Here is an 18,111-nt window from a genome sequence, read left to right as displayed (position 1 = left end):
ACAGGACATGTGTAGTAAATAGGAAAAGGGTAAGGTTTCCCCACATATACACATACCATACATACAAACACAAACCTGGGCATGTAGAGGACTCTCTCAGCCACCACAAATCCAACGCGGAAGAACAGATTAGTAGCAGGGATAAAGGGGAAGACTAGGAACAGTATCCCCACCAGCACCTCCCTGCCCTTCATCTTCTGCAGAGAGACAGACAGAGACAGAGAGAGAGAAAGAGAGAGGAGTGTTAAATCCTGGCCACCAATGAATGCTGGAATATTACATAATTAAACTGCAGCCAATATCACCAATTCAATTCATTTTTTACTTGTATAGATCTTTTAACAAAAGTCTTGATCACAAAGCTGCTTTCCAGAAATCAGGATATTGAGTTAATTTTCTGAACTAGAGCAGTGAGGAAGAAAAAAAACTCCCTGTGAATACATACCATGGTCTTAACTGTGGTGCTACCACCCTCCCCCTGGATCTGTGGTGTGTTCAGAAAAACAAATTATCCCCTATAGAAACTAACTAAATAGATAAATATAAATCAGAATAATGCACAATAATGAAGCACAAAGTTGTTGATTCTTTTTGTAAAATAACCTTTTGTTTAAAATCAGATATGATTCGGCATGTGTGTGCCTAAAACATAAAAAAAACATAACATAAAAAAGGTTTATATGGACTTTTTTCAGTTGTTTAGTGCTTTATCTAAGCTTTCTACTGCTTTTTTTTCTAGGTGCCTTTTTTTTTTTTTTTTTTTTTTTTAGAATCCATGAAGGAAAAAAGCAGAAAACCGAATCCTCCGTAGAAAGTCAAGAGTCCTCCGTAGCAAGATGACTACTTTGGATTTATTCCTCTGTCTCGTACATTTCACACAAACACAAAACAGCAGCATGACCCCATTCACACAGCAATGATTGCATAATTTTTGTCTGCCACTTCAGTTCAATTCAATTCACTGATGCAGCGATCTTAACAGTAGACACTGTCTCAAAGCCGCTATACAGAAATCTGGATGTAGCTGTAGTTCCTAGTGAGCAAAATAATAAAGTTCTATTTTTTCCATCTCTTGTAAATGGAAAACAATGGCATTTCCAAATCCGGATGCTTTTTGCCCTTCCTGCAACTGAAAACATGTACACATGACAATAATGTAAAGAATTAATGCAGATATCACAGAAGTTTATTCTGCAGAGGAAAGATTCTTTACAAATTATACTGCAGCCTAACAAATCAACTGCTTGCCAATTATTTCAACTGGGTCGAGTGCAACGCTCAGGCAATGTACATGCTCTACAGTAGCGCAGATGTTGTGCCTTGATTAATGTGCACTGCTGCTACGCGGATTCGTCTTAATCAAACTCTGTCAATGCCACTGCACGGGTGACGAATCAGCATCAACACTGCCAACAATCTCACACACACCCGCACTCGGGTGATGCATTGTCTCTGTAACAGATATAGACATTTGTATATACATGTGGACAAGATGTATTGCTATGGCAACAACGACCGGAAAGGAACAGACACACATCCACAGTGATGCCGATGATGTTTTGTGTACACTGTTAAAAGGTAGTGTTGGGTCATGGTCTTGAGGATGATGATGATGATGATGATGATGGCAGCTTTAGCGTTTATCGGATCTCTTTTTGCTGCCATAGTAACAGAATCAGAAGTCATCCGATTTCTTCCTGAAATGCCACAGGTCAAAAAAATGGTGTCAAATATCTCTTTGCTCCTGATTTTCACATTTTTAATTGTAAATGCCGACTGTTTGTGCGTGTGTGTGGAGATAAAACTACAAATAAACAAAGGAACACACAGCTTGCACACACTGGCCTAGACACACTATAAATAATTCAGCCAGAGGATATGAGATCTGCTCATTACACACTATCCCAAAACTGACATTGGTTAAGAACACCCCCCCAACCCTTGAGACTTGGAGATCTGAGATCAGAAACTATACCAGATAACAGCTTGCACCATACACACATCAACACACACACACAAGCATATGCGTTGTTCTGGGAGTTCAAGGATGACTGACTGACAGTCAAGTGTTTTTTAAAAGGAAGTAACTCGGTACTGCTGGGAAAATCCAAATCTATACTGCAGAAGTATAAGATACACAGTGCACTATATATACAAATATCAGGACTCACTGTTAAAGTACTATTTAAATGTCCTCCAAATTTGCATCCTCAAATGGGAAAAAAATCGACATCCAAATGTTAGAATTCAAACTTTCACCATCTATATTAATGCCCACAAAAGAAGCGAGTTTCTCACAGGTTGGATTTTTTTTTCAAACCCAGAGGTTTGGGTGACATGGTCATATGCTCTGTTCACAACATGACAACCAAGCGATCAAAGAGGAACCAGAGGAGAAATAAGACACTGGCTCTTATTTGAGTTTGGGGTAAACCACATTTTCAACAAGAATTCGAAAATGCAGTGTAATCACAAAGTATATGAGAAGCATGAACACATCGGAGAACATGAGAAAAACAGAAAACTGTGAAAGACCCAATGCAATTTTCATCCTGTATGGTTTAGGCTTTTGTCAGCCATATTCCATTAAAGTGTAGCGTTTTCTTCACACGACTAAACTTTAAAGCTACATACAGTGTCTTCTTTTGACGTTCACTTAGGCTGTATACACTTTTGTTGCCAGTGTTGGTCCAGTGGTTGAGGCTCTGGGTTACTGATCATAAGGTCGGGGGTTCATACCCCAGCACCGCCAAGCTGCCACTGTTGAGCCCTTAAGCAAGGCATTTAACCCTATCTGCCCCAGAGGCACCTTACCATGGCCGACCATGCGCTCTGACCCCTAACAAGCTGGGATATGCAAAAACCTGGGGGAGTGGTAGCTCAGCAGTTAACAGTGCTGGGATGTTGATCGGAAGGTTGGGGGTTCAAGCCCCAGTATTGCCAAACTGCCACTCTTGGGCCCTTGAGCAAGGCCCCTCATTCCTCTTAAGCTCCAGGGTTGCTGTTCAGACCCCAGGTTCTGAACAAGCTGGGATATGCGAAGAAAAGAATTTCACTGTGCTGCTATGTATATGTGACAAATAAGGGCTATTCTTTAAGCTATTTTGACAATAATGTCTGTATGTTGAGTTATTTTGAGGACAGTAAATCATTAAGTAGATGTTTATAGAATTGCCTTGTATAAAACTTCATTTATTATACACTCAATTTTAACTGGTTTCCCAGACCACATGCAACATGATGCTACCACCACAATGCTTCATCTGTCAAGAAGGTTTTCAGGATGAGCAATAGAGTGTAAAACCTTTTCAGAGAACCTTCTTACACATTTTTCCTGACTCTCCGATGTACCCCACCCCCCAAATATTTTATGAACTGTCCCAGCTATGCTTGTCCCATAAACAGGTTCTCCCATTTATATAGGGAAATCTCTCCAGCTTCTTCACAGTAGCCCTAAGCTTCCCTATTTGTTCTCTGTTCTTTGGTAGACTTCTGGTACACAGATTTGCAGCTGTTATATCAAGGCTCCATTTCTTAAACATAAATTCTTCCTTATGAAATGGTGTGTGTATGTGTGTTTGCTCACTCACCTGTAGTGATGTAACACAATGCAGGCAGAGCATGAGCATTCCCAGGGCCAGCAAAACGGCAGCCATGTTGCGCAAGTCCCACAGAGACTCCACTAAAGGGATGCTGCCAACCTACAAGTACCACAGTCAGCGTATTTAATGCCTACCCTTAATGTGCACACTTAGTCAAGCTGACTCTGTGTGTGTATTTTTTATATATTACCTGCCAATCATAGCACAGCATTATAGGAGCCAGTAGCAGCCAGGCATTAAAAGCCAGGAGATAGCAGTAAGTAAGAAACCTGGACAAAGTACAATAATGCAGACATAAAAACCTGATTTACAGTAGCAGAAATGAAATACAACAGGGTGTGCCATTAAAGATAAATAATCAATTATAGCCTGGTGTGTTGTGCCCTCATGTGAAAAGTTATTGTCTCAATATGAGGTTGATAGTTTTCCAACAATATCACGTCCTGACGTGTTTTTAATCACTCTTATACCAGCTAGGAGGTTAAACCAGCCAGCTCAAGGAAATGTTCACTATGCACCAATGTATAATGACATGGGTTTCAGATAAACCTGTATAATTATATGGGTTCTAGATAAATGTGTACAAGGATACACACACACTAGACCGCACTAAATAAAGATATATGTTCTAGATCAATGTGTATAAAGGATACACACTAGACTGCACTATATAAAGATGTGTTCTAGATAAAGGTGTATAAAGATACACACACACACACACACACACACACACACACACACACACACACACACACACACACACACACACACACACACTGCATAAGGGTATATGTTCTAGATAAAAGTGTATAAGGATACACACACACACACACACACCGCACTGTATAAAGATATATGTTCTAGATCAATGTGTATAAGGGTATATATACACACACACACACACACACACACACACACACACACACACACACACACACACACACAGCATAAGAGTATATGTTCTAGATAAAAGTGTATAAGGATACACACACTAGACCATTCTGTATAAGGGTATATGTTCTAAATCAATGTGTATAAGGATACATACACTAGACCGCACTGAATAAAGATATATGTTCTAGATCAATGTGTACAAGGACACACACACACACACACACACACACACACACACACACACACACACACTACACCACACTGTATAAAGATATATATTCTAGATCAATGTGTATAAGGATACACATACTACACCGCACTCTATAAGGATATAGGGTCTAGATAAATGTGTAAAAATATATTTACAATTCACCACACCGTAAAAGAGGTATAGGGTCTAGATAAATGTGCATAAAGATATGCACACTGCACCACACTGCATAAGAATATGGATTCTGTGTAGATTTGCATACCGCTGAATATTAAATTAGTATTTGAATTCTAGAAAAATCATTGTAAATATAATCAGGCAGCATAACAGTGAGGATATGGGTCCTAGACAGATTTGCTTGAATGCTTGCATACTGTTTAACGCTTCATTGCCGTGATGAATATGTAGCGTAATACGCATCTCATTAACGATGCTAAATATGTTTTTTTTAATAGCGCCGCTTGAATATATGCATAACGCACAATGTATGGCACATTCTAGAAAAGTCTATAACAAATACAGTAGATGATGTATGAGGTATGGGTTAGCGATAAATCTATGCACTGCAGAATTCTGTATAAGGATATCGGTTGATGCTGCATTGCTGTGTTCAGGCTTGCCTTGTGAGGAGGTAAGGTGAGAACGATGCTGGATTGTCCTGCTCAGAGAATAAAGGCATGGAACCTCCCATGAGCCACAGGCGAGCACAAAGAATGAACAGCACCTATATTTAAACATACACACAGATCTAAAGAGACCGTAACAGTGCAGAAACGCGAAGCAATCCCACAATAAAGACACTTACATACAATGAGACCACACACGCTCGTTTGATGAAGGGCCGTGAGATTCGAATAAGCTCCTTCAGCCTGGACCGAGACAGATTCCTGAAAGAAGAAAGAAAAAAAAAAACAGGTAGCTTCTTAATCTCTTAAAGAATTCATGACCATGTCTTCTGGAAACAAAAAGATTAGGATCATTCGTCATTTATTAATGGTGCACGGTTTTTAGCCAATTCATTTATCATCAATTAGACTAATAATATGGAATAAGAGCTCATGCTTCACAAGGAAAGAAGCTCTTAAAAATACAGAGGATTACACACACAGTACAGAATAAAACAATTGTGCTGTAATAGGAAAATAATAAAGAATGGGCTTGTGTGAGGTAACCACAAATTTTATTATTCCTCATATAGCAAATCAATTTGCCAGAGATCTTTTTTTATTTAAATGTAATATTGCATCCCAATTTGTTATCTATTTAAATGTCTGTGACGTTATATGCAGCTTATTTTACAATTGTTCCACTGTACTTTAGAAGACTATAAAAAAGACTATCAGTCAGAAGTTCTTTTTTGAGATCAGAGTGAATATTACTATACTGTGACAGCTGGAAGAGAGGACGAGAAGAATGAAGGAGAATAGGAGGACGAGCACTTGCACAATTCACTGCAATTTGGCTGATTGATTTGCTAAAATGCAAGAGCTTTTTCTAATGACACTGTGTGTGTGTGTGTGTGTGTGTGTGTGTGTGTCCATGTCCCAGGCTCCATTATGCTCCTGAGATTCAGTTCACTGTCTTGACAACAAGACAGCATTTATTAAAATAGGACATGCCCCTCCCCCATTCTGTCTCTTTGCCCTTCATGTCTCCCTCAATCCCACAGAGATAAAGGATGGAGAGAGATAAAAAAGACTAATGAATGATAGATGGTGTGTTTTAAAGGGTTACAATAACCATTTATAAATATTGACTAATTTAAGAACTTGATTTATAATGTGTCGTGTGTGTGTGTGTGTGTGTGTGTGTATACATACATACATACATACATACATACATACACAGTATATACTGTACTAAGGGGTGTAATGGTACACGTATTCGTACCAAAATCCTTTTTACGTAGGGAACATAGTTACAATCTGTGTTTCCCTCAGGAACGTATTAAGTGGGAGACTGCCTTGCAGTTTAAGCGCTTTTTTAAAAATTATAATTATTAAACTTATAAAAAAAGAAACTAGAGTTAGTGCAGTGTCACTGTGGCTACTCACTCCACACTGGAAATAAGATTTGTTTTACGCATGTGTGAAGACTCTAAAGAATCCATAGCGCTAGCGTTGCCACTAACCAGAAGGTGGCTAGCGGCTAAAACTAGCAATACAGATTCTATAGGGTTTTATTCCAGCTTCGAGAATTTCTCAGAGTAGGAGAAAATCCTGAAAATTCCACATATCAAGAGAGTAAATAAATGAAGGATGGAAGTAGTCAAGACATTTGTTAAATTATGCTGAAATAAGCAGAACAGTTAAATAGATCATATCTTTAGAATATTAAATATTAAATGTAAAACTTGCACACATACAACACTTATATGCACGTCTGAATTACCCAAATAGGGTCTAACAAATGTACTAGAAACTATTTAATAAATTTTTCTTCCATTTATTTAAATCAATTTAATTGTTGCCAATTTAATCAATGACTTGATTTAATTAATAACTAAAGTGTATTGCATTCATTTTATTTATTCTATTATTTATTTTATAAAACATTATAAAATATAATTTTATATATTATTTAACCAAGCAGGCATATGAAATTGTTTTAAAAATGTACTGTTTAAAAAAACGGTTTAAATGTAAATAATAATAATAATAATAATAATAATAATAATAATAATAATCTGCATTAATAAAAAAATGACAAGCAGTTTTGTTTTGCATTTCTTCCCCCTAATCGTACCAAACCGTGACTTAAAAACCGTGATGCGTACCGAACCCGTGAATTTTGTGTACCGCAACACCCCTAGTATATACATCAATGCACCATACGGGTAGTTACATACCTAACATTTTAATGCTCATCTTATGTGACTTCATAAGATAATGTTATTCTTATATGACCGCATTCATAATTCTAGAATATGTTACATAGCAAACATAATGCATTTAATGCCTGGCATAAACTTGGCACACATATCAAACACTTGTGGTTAGAGGACTTTATCAATTATTTTTATTTATCAATGTATTAAAAAAAAAAAAACATAAAAAAACCCCTCATTTTACACACACACACACACACACACTATAATGCCTGGCATACGTCTGTATATTGCATAATGCACAATACCACTTATACAACAATTTGATGTTAATGTGACACTAGTTTACTATAAATTTACATACATTTTTATATAATGCCAGGCTTACACTTAAATACAATATAATCAGTATGCCATCTGCATAGTGCATTAGTTATCTAACAGTATACCTAGTTATCTAAATAAAGCACTTACTTGGCATACATCATTTATAATGCAGTATACCACCTATTATTATGAAATCCAGTACCCATTAACGAAGCAAAACACGATAAATATAACACTGCATCATTTCTGCTACAACGATTCCTGACTAATTTACTCATATAAATAAAATATAAATAAATGACACGGAGCAGATCTCCAGCCAAGCAGATGCGTTTGATGTCAAAGCAGTGCAGAACAAGATAGAGTGAACACATTTAATATTAATTCTGCTCATTCACCCTCCTTCATCTACCGACTCTCAGCTTGCAGCTACCTTTAATCACACCCTGTCTAGGTGTGTGTGTGTGTGTGTATATATATTACACATATATACACACGCTTTTCATCCTCCCTAGGGTCACAAAGGATATAGGCGCTTTACTGCTTTCGACAATCAAACACGGCCATGAAGCTTTCACTCCAGACGAAACATGGAGGGGACATGAGGGGATCAACCTGCTGTGCTATAAACCACAACGTCTATGAGGCATGAATGCTGATGTCATCGCTATTTCAGTTCTGCTGATGATACTCAGGTTTTTATCCCCCCCCAGTTTCATTTCTAAATGTCATTTCATCTCATTTTCCTGTGGTGTGGTATAAATAGAATTAAATAAATAAATTAAAAAAAGAAAAATCCCCTCCCCCCCACACAAACAAAACTAAATAGTGTAAGAAACATCTGGTAAGTGGTAACTCTGTGGGCAGAAACATTTAGTTGATAATTGAGATGTTGTAGAAAGGTGGCAGGAGAATGGCCAGACTCAAATTCGAGTTACCGGAAAGATTACGGGAATAACTGGAAAGATTACGGGAATTACTGGAATACGCCTCTCATACTGAAAGAAAAAAATACTGCTTTTATTTAAGATTTTATCATTCATGTCCTTGAGAGCATGCCCTTGAAAATATGTCTGCACTAAGACTCATAATTAGCTAAGGAATTAGCGTTCTGGGCCTGACTATATTACTAATGTGTGCTCTAGTCACACTACATTTCTAATGAGTGCTGTATTCGGGCCAGACTACTAATTACTCCTGGCTGCCTACAGCATGCTCGTTTACTTACAGAGCGACTGAAAATGCAATAAAAAGATCTAATCGGGATACTATATTTACTTTTTAAAATATATATTCATGCCTGAATTGAGACAATAAATGCTGCAGTATCATCAAAACATAGCGCCACACACTCACTATAAACGAGGAATAGGGCTTGTTTGATAGGCAGGCTACAGAAAGGTAATCAAAAACATTGTGAAATGGAGGTTTATTGCTGTGAATGAGAAACCAGAACAAATCTATCAAATGATTTTTTTGAGGTTTGTACACGTTATTAGATTAGGTTCCCTGGTGGTCTAGTGGTTAGGATGCGGCGCTCTCACCGCTGCGGCCCGGGAACCAACCCCAGCCACTTCAGTGTCGGTCCCAAGCCCGGATAAATTGGGGAGGGTTGCGTTAGGATTTTGAGGCATACATGCATTAAATCCCAGACCCATGCAAAACTTGATGTATAATCTAAATAATGGAGAAAAATTTGAAATTGAATGGCCAGAAAGCTTTAAGCAGGAACATTTTTTTACGGTAACTCAAAACACCATAGTGAGCAGAAAAGCATCTCAGGATACAGAACAGAGATCACTGATTATTAAACTAATACATTCACTGCTTTAGTTGCTGCCTTGGATATGTTGATTGTTGTGGTTGAAGGTTGTGAAAAATGAATCTGAATGCTGTTTCCAAAATCATAAGTGAGAGACAGGGTCAAATCTTAACAAATGTCCACAAATATATGAATGAATGAATGAATGAATGAAGGAAGGAAGTAAGGGGCTTGAACCACCACATTTCTGAAAGAAAGAAAGAGTGAAAGAAAGCAAGCAAGCAATAAATAAAGAAAAACAAACAAATGGGCTTGAATCGCCTACTTTCCAAAAGAAAGAAAGAAAGGGACTTGAACCACCAATTTTCTGAAAGAACGCAAGAATAAAGCTTTTACTTGTTCCATATTCATTACAGCAAGGTGAAATACTTTCTTCACATATCCCAGCTTGTTAGGACGCTAAGGTCAGAACACAGGGTCACTAATGGTACAGCGCCCCTGAAGCAGAGAGTGGTGAGGGCCTTGCTCAAGGGACCAGCAGTGGCAGTGCTTGTGCTTGAACCTCCTACTTTCTAATCAGTAGCCTAAAGCCTTTCTATATCTATAGCATATAGATTTATGTATTATTGTTGTTAACGCAGCCTAAAGCTGTATGTTTGAAATACAGCTCATGTATAAGCCAAAGAACAATAAATGACAGGAGTGTAACCCTCTATATTTATTACCGTAATGTCCGTGTGTAAATATACATAAAGCCGTCCAAGTGCTAAAAAAAGAAAAAGCTGGAAGGTGATTCTTCTAGAATAACGAGACCCCATGAGATCCAAACAGATCAGTACGTTCTCTTTCCTCCTATAACTCTACATCCTTGAAATGATCACCAAGTTTCCCCTCAGTAACGTCTGCATGGAGATGTATGATATGCCGAATTCGCTCAGTGTGTAATAGGGAACTTGGGAATGCACTGGAGGCGCAATGAACGTCTTGTTTGTTTCGCATGATTGACTTCGTTTGCCAATTACGGGGTGCGGCGAGCAGGGACGCGGCGTGCTGGATCTGGAAGAATCCGCGTTCTGCGTTCACTTTGTAGCTGTTATTTCTTCACTTGCATCCAATAGGCTTCAAGGGCATCAAGGAAACTAACGAGAGGCAGGCGCTTTGGTCAAACTGCTGCTAATGCTTTTTTCTCAAGGCAGAGCAAGTTAATTTAATTTGATATAATTTTCTTCGGGTTTTTTTCGCAGCAGCTGGGAAGGTGGAAACTCTGACTTGAAGGGCATGTGTCCTATGATTTTCTCTAATTTATGTATTGTCCTTATGTGTCTATTATAAACAGAGACACACCTAAATGTCTCATTAATCCCAACCCACTATTCCTAACATCCACTCTATAGTAATGTTCATTATTATTTATTATAGCACAGAGCTCTTCGATCTGATTGGTCAGAATTTTCTATAACAGCAGCTTAAAAATAAATAAATAAATAAATGAACAGTGCGCGCCTCAAAGCGTATGTTAATGCACTTATTCTGAAAAAGTTACCGTTTCCATGGTAACCAATTACATCAGGGATAGAACATGACCACTAATAACCAAACGATGATCAAGGACATGTAAACAGAACCAGTTGAAGTCATATACTAGTTTGTTTCTGTATGTATTGCGCTTACAGTAGAATATTACATTATGTTAGCTGTATTTATTGAGCACATAGCCGGAATACAGCCAGTATGGTGTCCAGGCAACAAAACATAAGCCTGCGCAGCTCACTGGAGCTTTTACTTCCCCCTGTGGGCTAACAAATAGATTCGAGTCAGAGGTACTGTAAAGAGGGTGGACTTGTTAAGTCAGACGAAACAAAAGCAGACGGGAAGAATAAAAGCTGCTCAGAGGCCTGGTTCATGAATCTTTCAGACGCCCCGGAGCACAGTTCCAGTTTTTTGTGCCAAAATTCAGGTACTTTGTGCACTAGGAAGTAGCCTAAAGTGAGCACTAACTCACTAACAGCAGCTTTAAGACTATTTATTAAGCTTTAGAGGCTGATGCATATACTCCTCTTGGCTCCAATTAAGCAAAATACTTTTTTGAAATGCCACTGTGTGTCTGTTAGAAGAACAGGCCGGTCCGATGGAGTCAGAGGAACGCCGAGCAGATCTCGGCACGTCCACTAAAGAGTTCAAAACTGTAAGCATCTGGGTTGTGTTTGAGAGCGTATACTCGGTACTCAAGCAAAAGGAAACTCAATTCCTAAAGTCCATGTGAACCCCCGCTCCTTTTCCCTCTCGCCCTCCCTCATTCCATAACTCTCTGCCCATGAAAGGATGAAACTGCTTGTACTGTCCACATTTCAATTTGACTGACAGCAGGGGGTAATTTAGAGCTTGTGCACGCAGGAAGAGGATTGAAAGCATATGTCCGATTGCTTTGCTTGAGCCTTTTAGTGGATTCCTGCATAAACATTTCAGCCCTTTCCTGGAACAACACGATGACTGTGTCTTCCCCATGACTAATTCATCAAACTAATGCAAAGGATCACAGACAACAATCAAAGGATCAAAGGACTGCTGGTTAAAAAATGTCTATTTGATGTGACTATCAGTGATCAGATGGGGCATTTCTTCCAATCATAAATTCCTTATTAGTATCTTGGATTAAACAAAACAACAAAAAAAATGAATAAAAAATCTAAATACATAAAATTACAACAACTAAAAATATGAATTTAGGCAAAAGAACAAGGCAACAAGAAGGTTAAAATGTGCTTTTGGTAACTGATTTGCTGCAGTGGCTGAGCTACATTATTGGAATATTCTGCTACATTCTAATGATTATTAGGCACTAATTTAATATCATTCAAGCGTGGCTGTGCTAAATAGTTTAGATGTTATTCTCTAAATTGGAGTGTGAGAGCACCAGCCTGGCTGCCGGAAACACACCCAGCGTGCCTGCTAAGAAGCACGAACACCCGTGTTCTCCCAAGCTGCCACCAGACTACAGGATCAACACCTCTTCGGAAGACCTCATTAACACATCGACCTGCGAAACACACACTCTGTGTTAACCTACGAGGACCGAGGCTTGCGGCAAAGCACCAGGCCGTCGTACAGCAGGCACACTCCAAACACGGTGATGCCCGTCTCTTTGACCAGCATGGCGCAGGTTCCAAGGAACAGACAGAGCACCAGAGAGCAAGGAGACACCGTAGAGGGGAAGGAGTCCGACACGCTGCATGCTGACACGCTCCTGAAACACACACACACACACACACACACACACACACACACACACACACACACACACACATCAATCAGAGCAGCCAAACATAGATGCCTTAAGAGACATGGAATTTAGAGCAAGGACAGAGTAAAAGATGAAGAGATTTTACCTAATATAGGAGAGAAAGGCTAAAAGGAACAACATACAGGCCAGGACATCTGCTCTCCCGACAATTCCTGACACCTGGAACACAACATGCACATTACTTAACTTAGCACTTCAAGGTAAATGTTTTTCCTTGTTTGGCTCAATTTGATTTAAATCGGAATAAAATATTTTATAATAAAAAAAAAATAATAATAATATATATATATATATATATATATATATATATATATATATATATATATATATATACATATATACACACACATACAGTGAGGAAAATAAGTATTTGAACACCCTGCTATTTTGTAAGTTCTCCCACTTAGAAATCATGGAGGGGTCTGAAATTGTCATCGTAGGTGCATGTCCACTGTGAGATACATAATCTAAAAAAAAAAAAAAAACAGAAATCACAATATATGATTTTTTAACTATTTATTTGTATGATACAGCTGCAAATAAGTATTTGAACACCTGAGAAAGTCAATGCTAATATTTGGTACAGTAGCCGTTGTTTGCAATTACAGAGGTCAAACGTTTCCTGTAGTTTTCACCAGGTTTGCACACACTGCAGGAGGATTTTGGCCCTCCTCCACAGATCTTCTCTAGATCAGTCAGGTTTCTGGCCTGTCGCTGAGAAACACAGAGTTTGAGCTCCTCAAAGATTCTCTATTGAGTGTAGGTCTGGAGACTGGCTAGGCCACGCCAGAACATTGATATGCTTCTTACAGAGCCACTCCTTGGTTATCCTCGCTGTGTGCTTCGGGTCATTGTCATGTTGGAAGACCCAGCCTCTTCAATGCTCTAACTGAGGGAAGGAGGTTGTTCCCCAAAATCTCGCAATACATGGCCCCAGTCATCCTCTCCTTAATACAGTGCAGTCGCCCTGTCCCATGTGCAGAAAAACACCCCCAAAGCATGATGCTACCACCCCCATGCTTCACAGTAGGGATGGTGTTCTTGGGATGGTGCTCATCATTCTTCTTCCTCCAAACACGTTTAGTGGAATTATGACCCAAAAGTTCTATTTTGGTCTCATCTGACCACATGACTTTCTCTCATGACTCCTCTGGATCATCCAAATGGTCATTGGCAAACTTAAGACGTGCCTGGACATGTGCTGGTTTAAGCAGGGGAACCTACGGTGCCATGCATGATTTCAAACCATGACGTCTTAGTGTATTACCAACAGTAACCTTGGAAACGGTGGTCCCAGCTCTTTTCAGGTCATTGTCCAGCTCCTCTCGTGTAGTTCTGGGCTGATTTCTCACCTTCCTCATTGAGACCCCACAAGGTGAGATCTTGCATGAAGCCCCAGTCCAAGGGAGATTGACAGTCATGTTTAGCTTTTTTTATTTTCTAATAATTGCTCCAACAGTGGACCTTTTTTCACCAAGCTGCTTGGCAATTTCCCTGTAGCCCTTTCCAGCCTTGTGGAGGTGTACAATTTTGTCTCTAGTGTCTTTGGACAGCTCTTTGGTCTTGGCCATGTTAGTAGTTGGATTCTTACTGATTGTATGGGGTGGACAGGTGTCTTTTTGCAGCTAGCGACCTCAAACAGGTGCATCTAATTTAGGATAATAAATGTAGTGAAGGTGGACATTTTAAAGGCAGACTAACAGGTCTTTGAGGGTCAGAATTCTAGCTGATAGACAGGTGTTCAAATACTTATTTGCAGCTATATCATAGAAATAAATAGTTAAAAAATCATATATTGTGATTTCTGGATTTTTTTTTTTTTTAGATTATGTCTCTCGCAGTGGACATGCACCTACGATGACAATTTCAGACCCCTCCATGATTTCTAAGTGGGAGAACTTGCAAAATAGCAGGGTGTTCAAATACTTATTTTCCTCACTGTATATACACAAATAATTTGTGACATAATCATTGCTATAAATTTTTTTTTGATAAGTTGTGTGCAGTGCTCCTGTATTTTCATTTCCAAATATAATTATAAAAAAAAAAAAAGTTTGATTTGCTTATGCTTTTTCAAGGGTTTTGAAAATGATTATAGATAGGATTCTCTGTGCTTCTTTTTCAGGATGATGTGTAGGAACAGAGGTTATTAGTTTCTTCACAGCTTATAGTTCTCTTGCATAGTGTCGTCCCTGCTGCTTTCAGCTCATCCTGCAACTCTTTTCAGGTGACTTCTGGTTTCTCTCATCTGAATCGTCGTTTGATTAGTTGTGCTCATGCTTAAGATCTTAACTGTAAATTCTTTCAATTTAAACACCGTTTAGGAATTGTCCTTGAGAACTCTAGGTTGCTCCTTTACCTTCACCATGACAACAGCTTTCACCATAGCAACATCTTTGACTGGAAACCTTTTTTGCTGCAGCAGCATTTCTATACATTTCTATGAACACCATTCATATAACCTTTTTATATTTTTAAATATATCGAAAAGTATTCGGATATATTTTTTATATTTAGAAATATATATATATATTTTTTGCTCATATTTGAAAATACACTGGAATACGTGCAACATGTACATCTGCAGAAGGCGGAAGGAAAGTCAGGTTTTTTTTTCTCTCTCATTATGAAGAAGTTTGACTGGCATGCGTGACTAAAGAACACAAAGGGCAAGAGAATGAAAATTCCTGCTTGCCACTTGTCCTCTGCATCCTCCTTCTGCTTCTTTCTCTCTTCCCACAGAACAGCAGTGTCTTTAATCTGTCATTATAGTTCGCTTCATACTTTCATATCCGCCTCTGTTACGGAGATGAACATTTCAAATCCTCTCTCCCCTCCAAACATCTGGAGGGGTTTAGAAACCCATCCCCCCTACTTGCAGCCTAGATTCCAAAGGCAGGCAGCAGGCAGGCAGGCGTGCACACACGTCCCACTGAGGGGAAACACGCCACACGCTGCTGCTTACACAGTGCGTGCTCGGCATGTAACCAGGATCATGTTTCTACACCAGCCAATGACTTACAGAGTTACCTCTCGCACACCAACCCGCTTAAGATGGAGACTTTAAGCATCAGAAATTATGTCTGTTTATGCATTAAATCAATCTACCCTACATTCAGCTGATTCAACCCAACATTCACGTGATCAAGACCTGATCATTAAATGAAATTTGGAAAGGAAAAAGCAAGCAGATATTTCTTCAATAAAGGGTCAAATTTGAATGTGTGAATTACACCAAGGAGCCACAAAATAAATTGCGAACCTTCCATTATTCACAATCTTTATATATTCAAAAGCAAAAACACAAAGTACATTTAAAACTTAATGCCAACTCCATTCTTGCCAACTACAATTCAGATTTTTCACAAAACCTTAACCTTGCAATACTGATTGCTCCATGCTTGCGATTATCAAAAAAAAAAAAAAAAAAAAAAAAAGAAAACCTGACCACTGATTTAATCCCCCTTCAAAAAAGGTTACACCATTTTAGTTTTACAAAAGCAGGATTGGACAGCACAATAAAATACTCAGCCTGGCAGTCGGGAGCTGCTTGGTGGCAGTGGCAAAACTGAAAACTCAGCTGAGCCAGATAGTGGATTTTAAGATGACGAAAAATAAAACCTCACTGAAAATCGTGGCAATGTTTCATCATCAGGAGTTCCATCACTGTTGAGGTTAATAACTGTTCACTCAAGTGAAAGACTGTTCATGGTGATAACCATAAGCCATTGTGGCAAGCTATTAGTATTAATTACATTACAATCCATCTCCAGTAATCTCAAGAATCTTTTGACTATCCATGTGGATCCATCCTCAGCACCCACACTCTATCCAGCAGTAGGGCAACAAGATGACTAGTGCAAAAAATGTTTTCTAAATATTTTAATAATGTAAGTAAGCTTTATCAGAGTAAAAGTATACAGGTTTAGAGCTGGACAGGCTGAAGGATTAAAGTGCCTTTCCATTACAGAAATGAGATTCTGGGAACAGTGACGTTTGAATTCTACAGCCTACACGATGCTCATTTCTTGAATGACTTTTTTTTTTTTTTTTACATAATATCCATTACATAAACATTTAGTTAGTCCATTAGTCTTAATTGCTTCAATATTTACATATTCAAAGGCAACCTTAAAGTGCTTAAAGCTTAAAGTGTGAAAAATATGGACTTGTTTTTCCCTTTTTTTGGTAGAAATAATCAGTTTTCTAATAGCAAACATATGCCCAAGCAGAGACACTCGTTTAGTGCCTCATTTGTTAAAAGTCATTGCAGGCTACGGTACGTTACTTTACAATTATCAAGGCTGAAACGAAACAACAGAAAACTGCACATCGTCTTGCACATAATGATTTGACTCCGGAATTATCTTATAACGTCCCGTAATTACTGATCTCACAGCAGATCATACAAGAACGACACAAACTCAGGACATTAAACAGGCCATTTTTACCTTTTCTACTTGGAGGTATACAAAAAAAACATTTCACACAATTCTAGAGAAATGAAACTTGGATATAATTTAGATTAGTCAATATGCAGCTTGTATAGTGGTACAGATTTACTGTCCTCTAAAAAGAAATCAATATACAGCCATTATTTTTAAAAATATCTGGCAACATATGTAAGTACACCCTGAGTGAACATGTCAAAACTGTGTCCAAAGTGTCAATATTTTGCCCTAATCCTCCTAGGCATAGAATTCACCAGAGCTGCACAGGTTGTTGCTGGGATCATCTTCCACTCCTCCATAATGACATCACAGAACTGCTGGATATTAGACACATGGCACTTCTCCACCTTCTACTGGGGGATGCCCCACACATGCTCAATAGGGTTTAAATCTGGAGACATACTTGGTCACTCCATCACTTTTACCTTCAACAAGGCAGTAGTCATCTTGGCGGTGTGTTTGGGGTCGATTTCATGTTGAAAGACTGCTGTTAAGCCCAGTTTATAAAAGCGAAGGCATCATGTTCTGCTTCAGAATGTCACAGTACATGTTCCCCTCATCCTTTACGCACTGCAGCACCTCAGTAGCAGCAGCATTAATGCAGCCACAGACCATGATGCTGCCACCACCATGCTTGACTGCAGGCAAAACAATTTTCTTGGTACTGTACTCAACAACACGGGGCGCTACACATGCTGGACACCATCTGAGCCAAACAATTTGATCTTAGTCTAAT

The 18,111-nt window shown here is 38.7% G+C and overlaps 1 protein-coding gene across 2 annotated transcripts in view; it reads right to left on the bottom strand.

The window, feature by feature from the left end:
• Positions 1-18,111, bottom strand: part of tmtc1 (transmembrane O-mannosyltransferase targeting cadherins 1) — a 44,126-nt gene that overhangs the window by 15,895 nt on the left and 10,120 nt on the right. Inside the window, exons 3-10 of one of the 2 annotated variants that reach the window (XM_046873212.1) lie at positions 13,010-13,083; positions 12,691-12,867; positions 5,513-5,594; positions 5,328-5,431; positions 3,793-3,871; positions 3,591-3,701; positions 446-484; positions 76-197 (exon numbers count right to left, since the gene is read on the bottom strand). In XM_046873212.1, the coding sequence (XP_046729168.1) occupies positions 76-197; positions 446-484; positions 3,591-3,701; positions 3,793-3,871; positions 5,328-5,431; positions 5,513-5,594; positions 12,691-12,867; positions 13,010-13,083 (788 nt within the window). The remainder of the gene's footprint in view (positions 1-75; positions 198-445; positions 485-3,590; positions 3,702-3,792; positions 3,872-5,327; positions 5,432-5,512; positions 5,595-12,690; positions 12,868-13,009; positions 13,084-18,111) is intronic. The other variant, XM_046873213.1, reaches the window with a different exon arrangement.

This window comes from Silurus meridionalis, chromosome 18 (genome assembly GCF_014805685.1).
Source record: "Silurus meridionalis isolate SWU-2019-XX chromosome 18, ASM1480568v1, whole genome shotgun sequence".
NCBI lineage: Eukaryota > Metazoa > Chordata > Actinopteri > Siluriformes > Siluridae > Silurus > Silurus meridionalis.
This window is presented reverse-complemented; position numbering and strand designations above follow the sequence as displayed.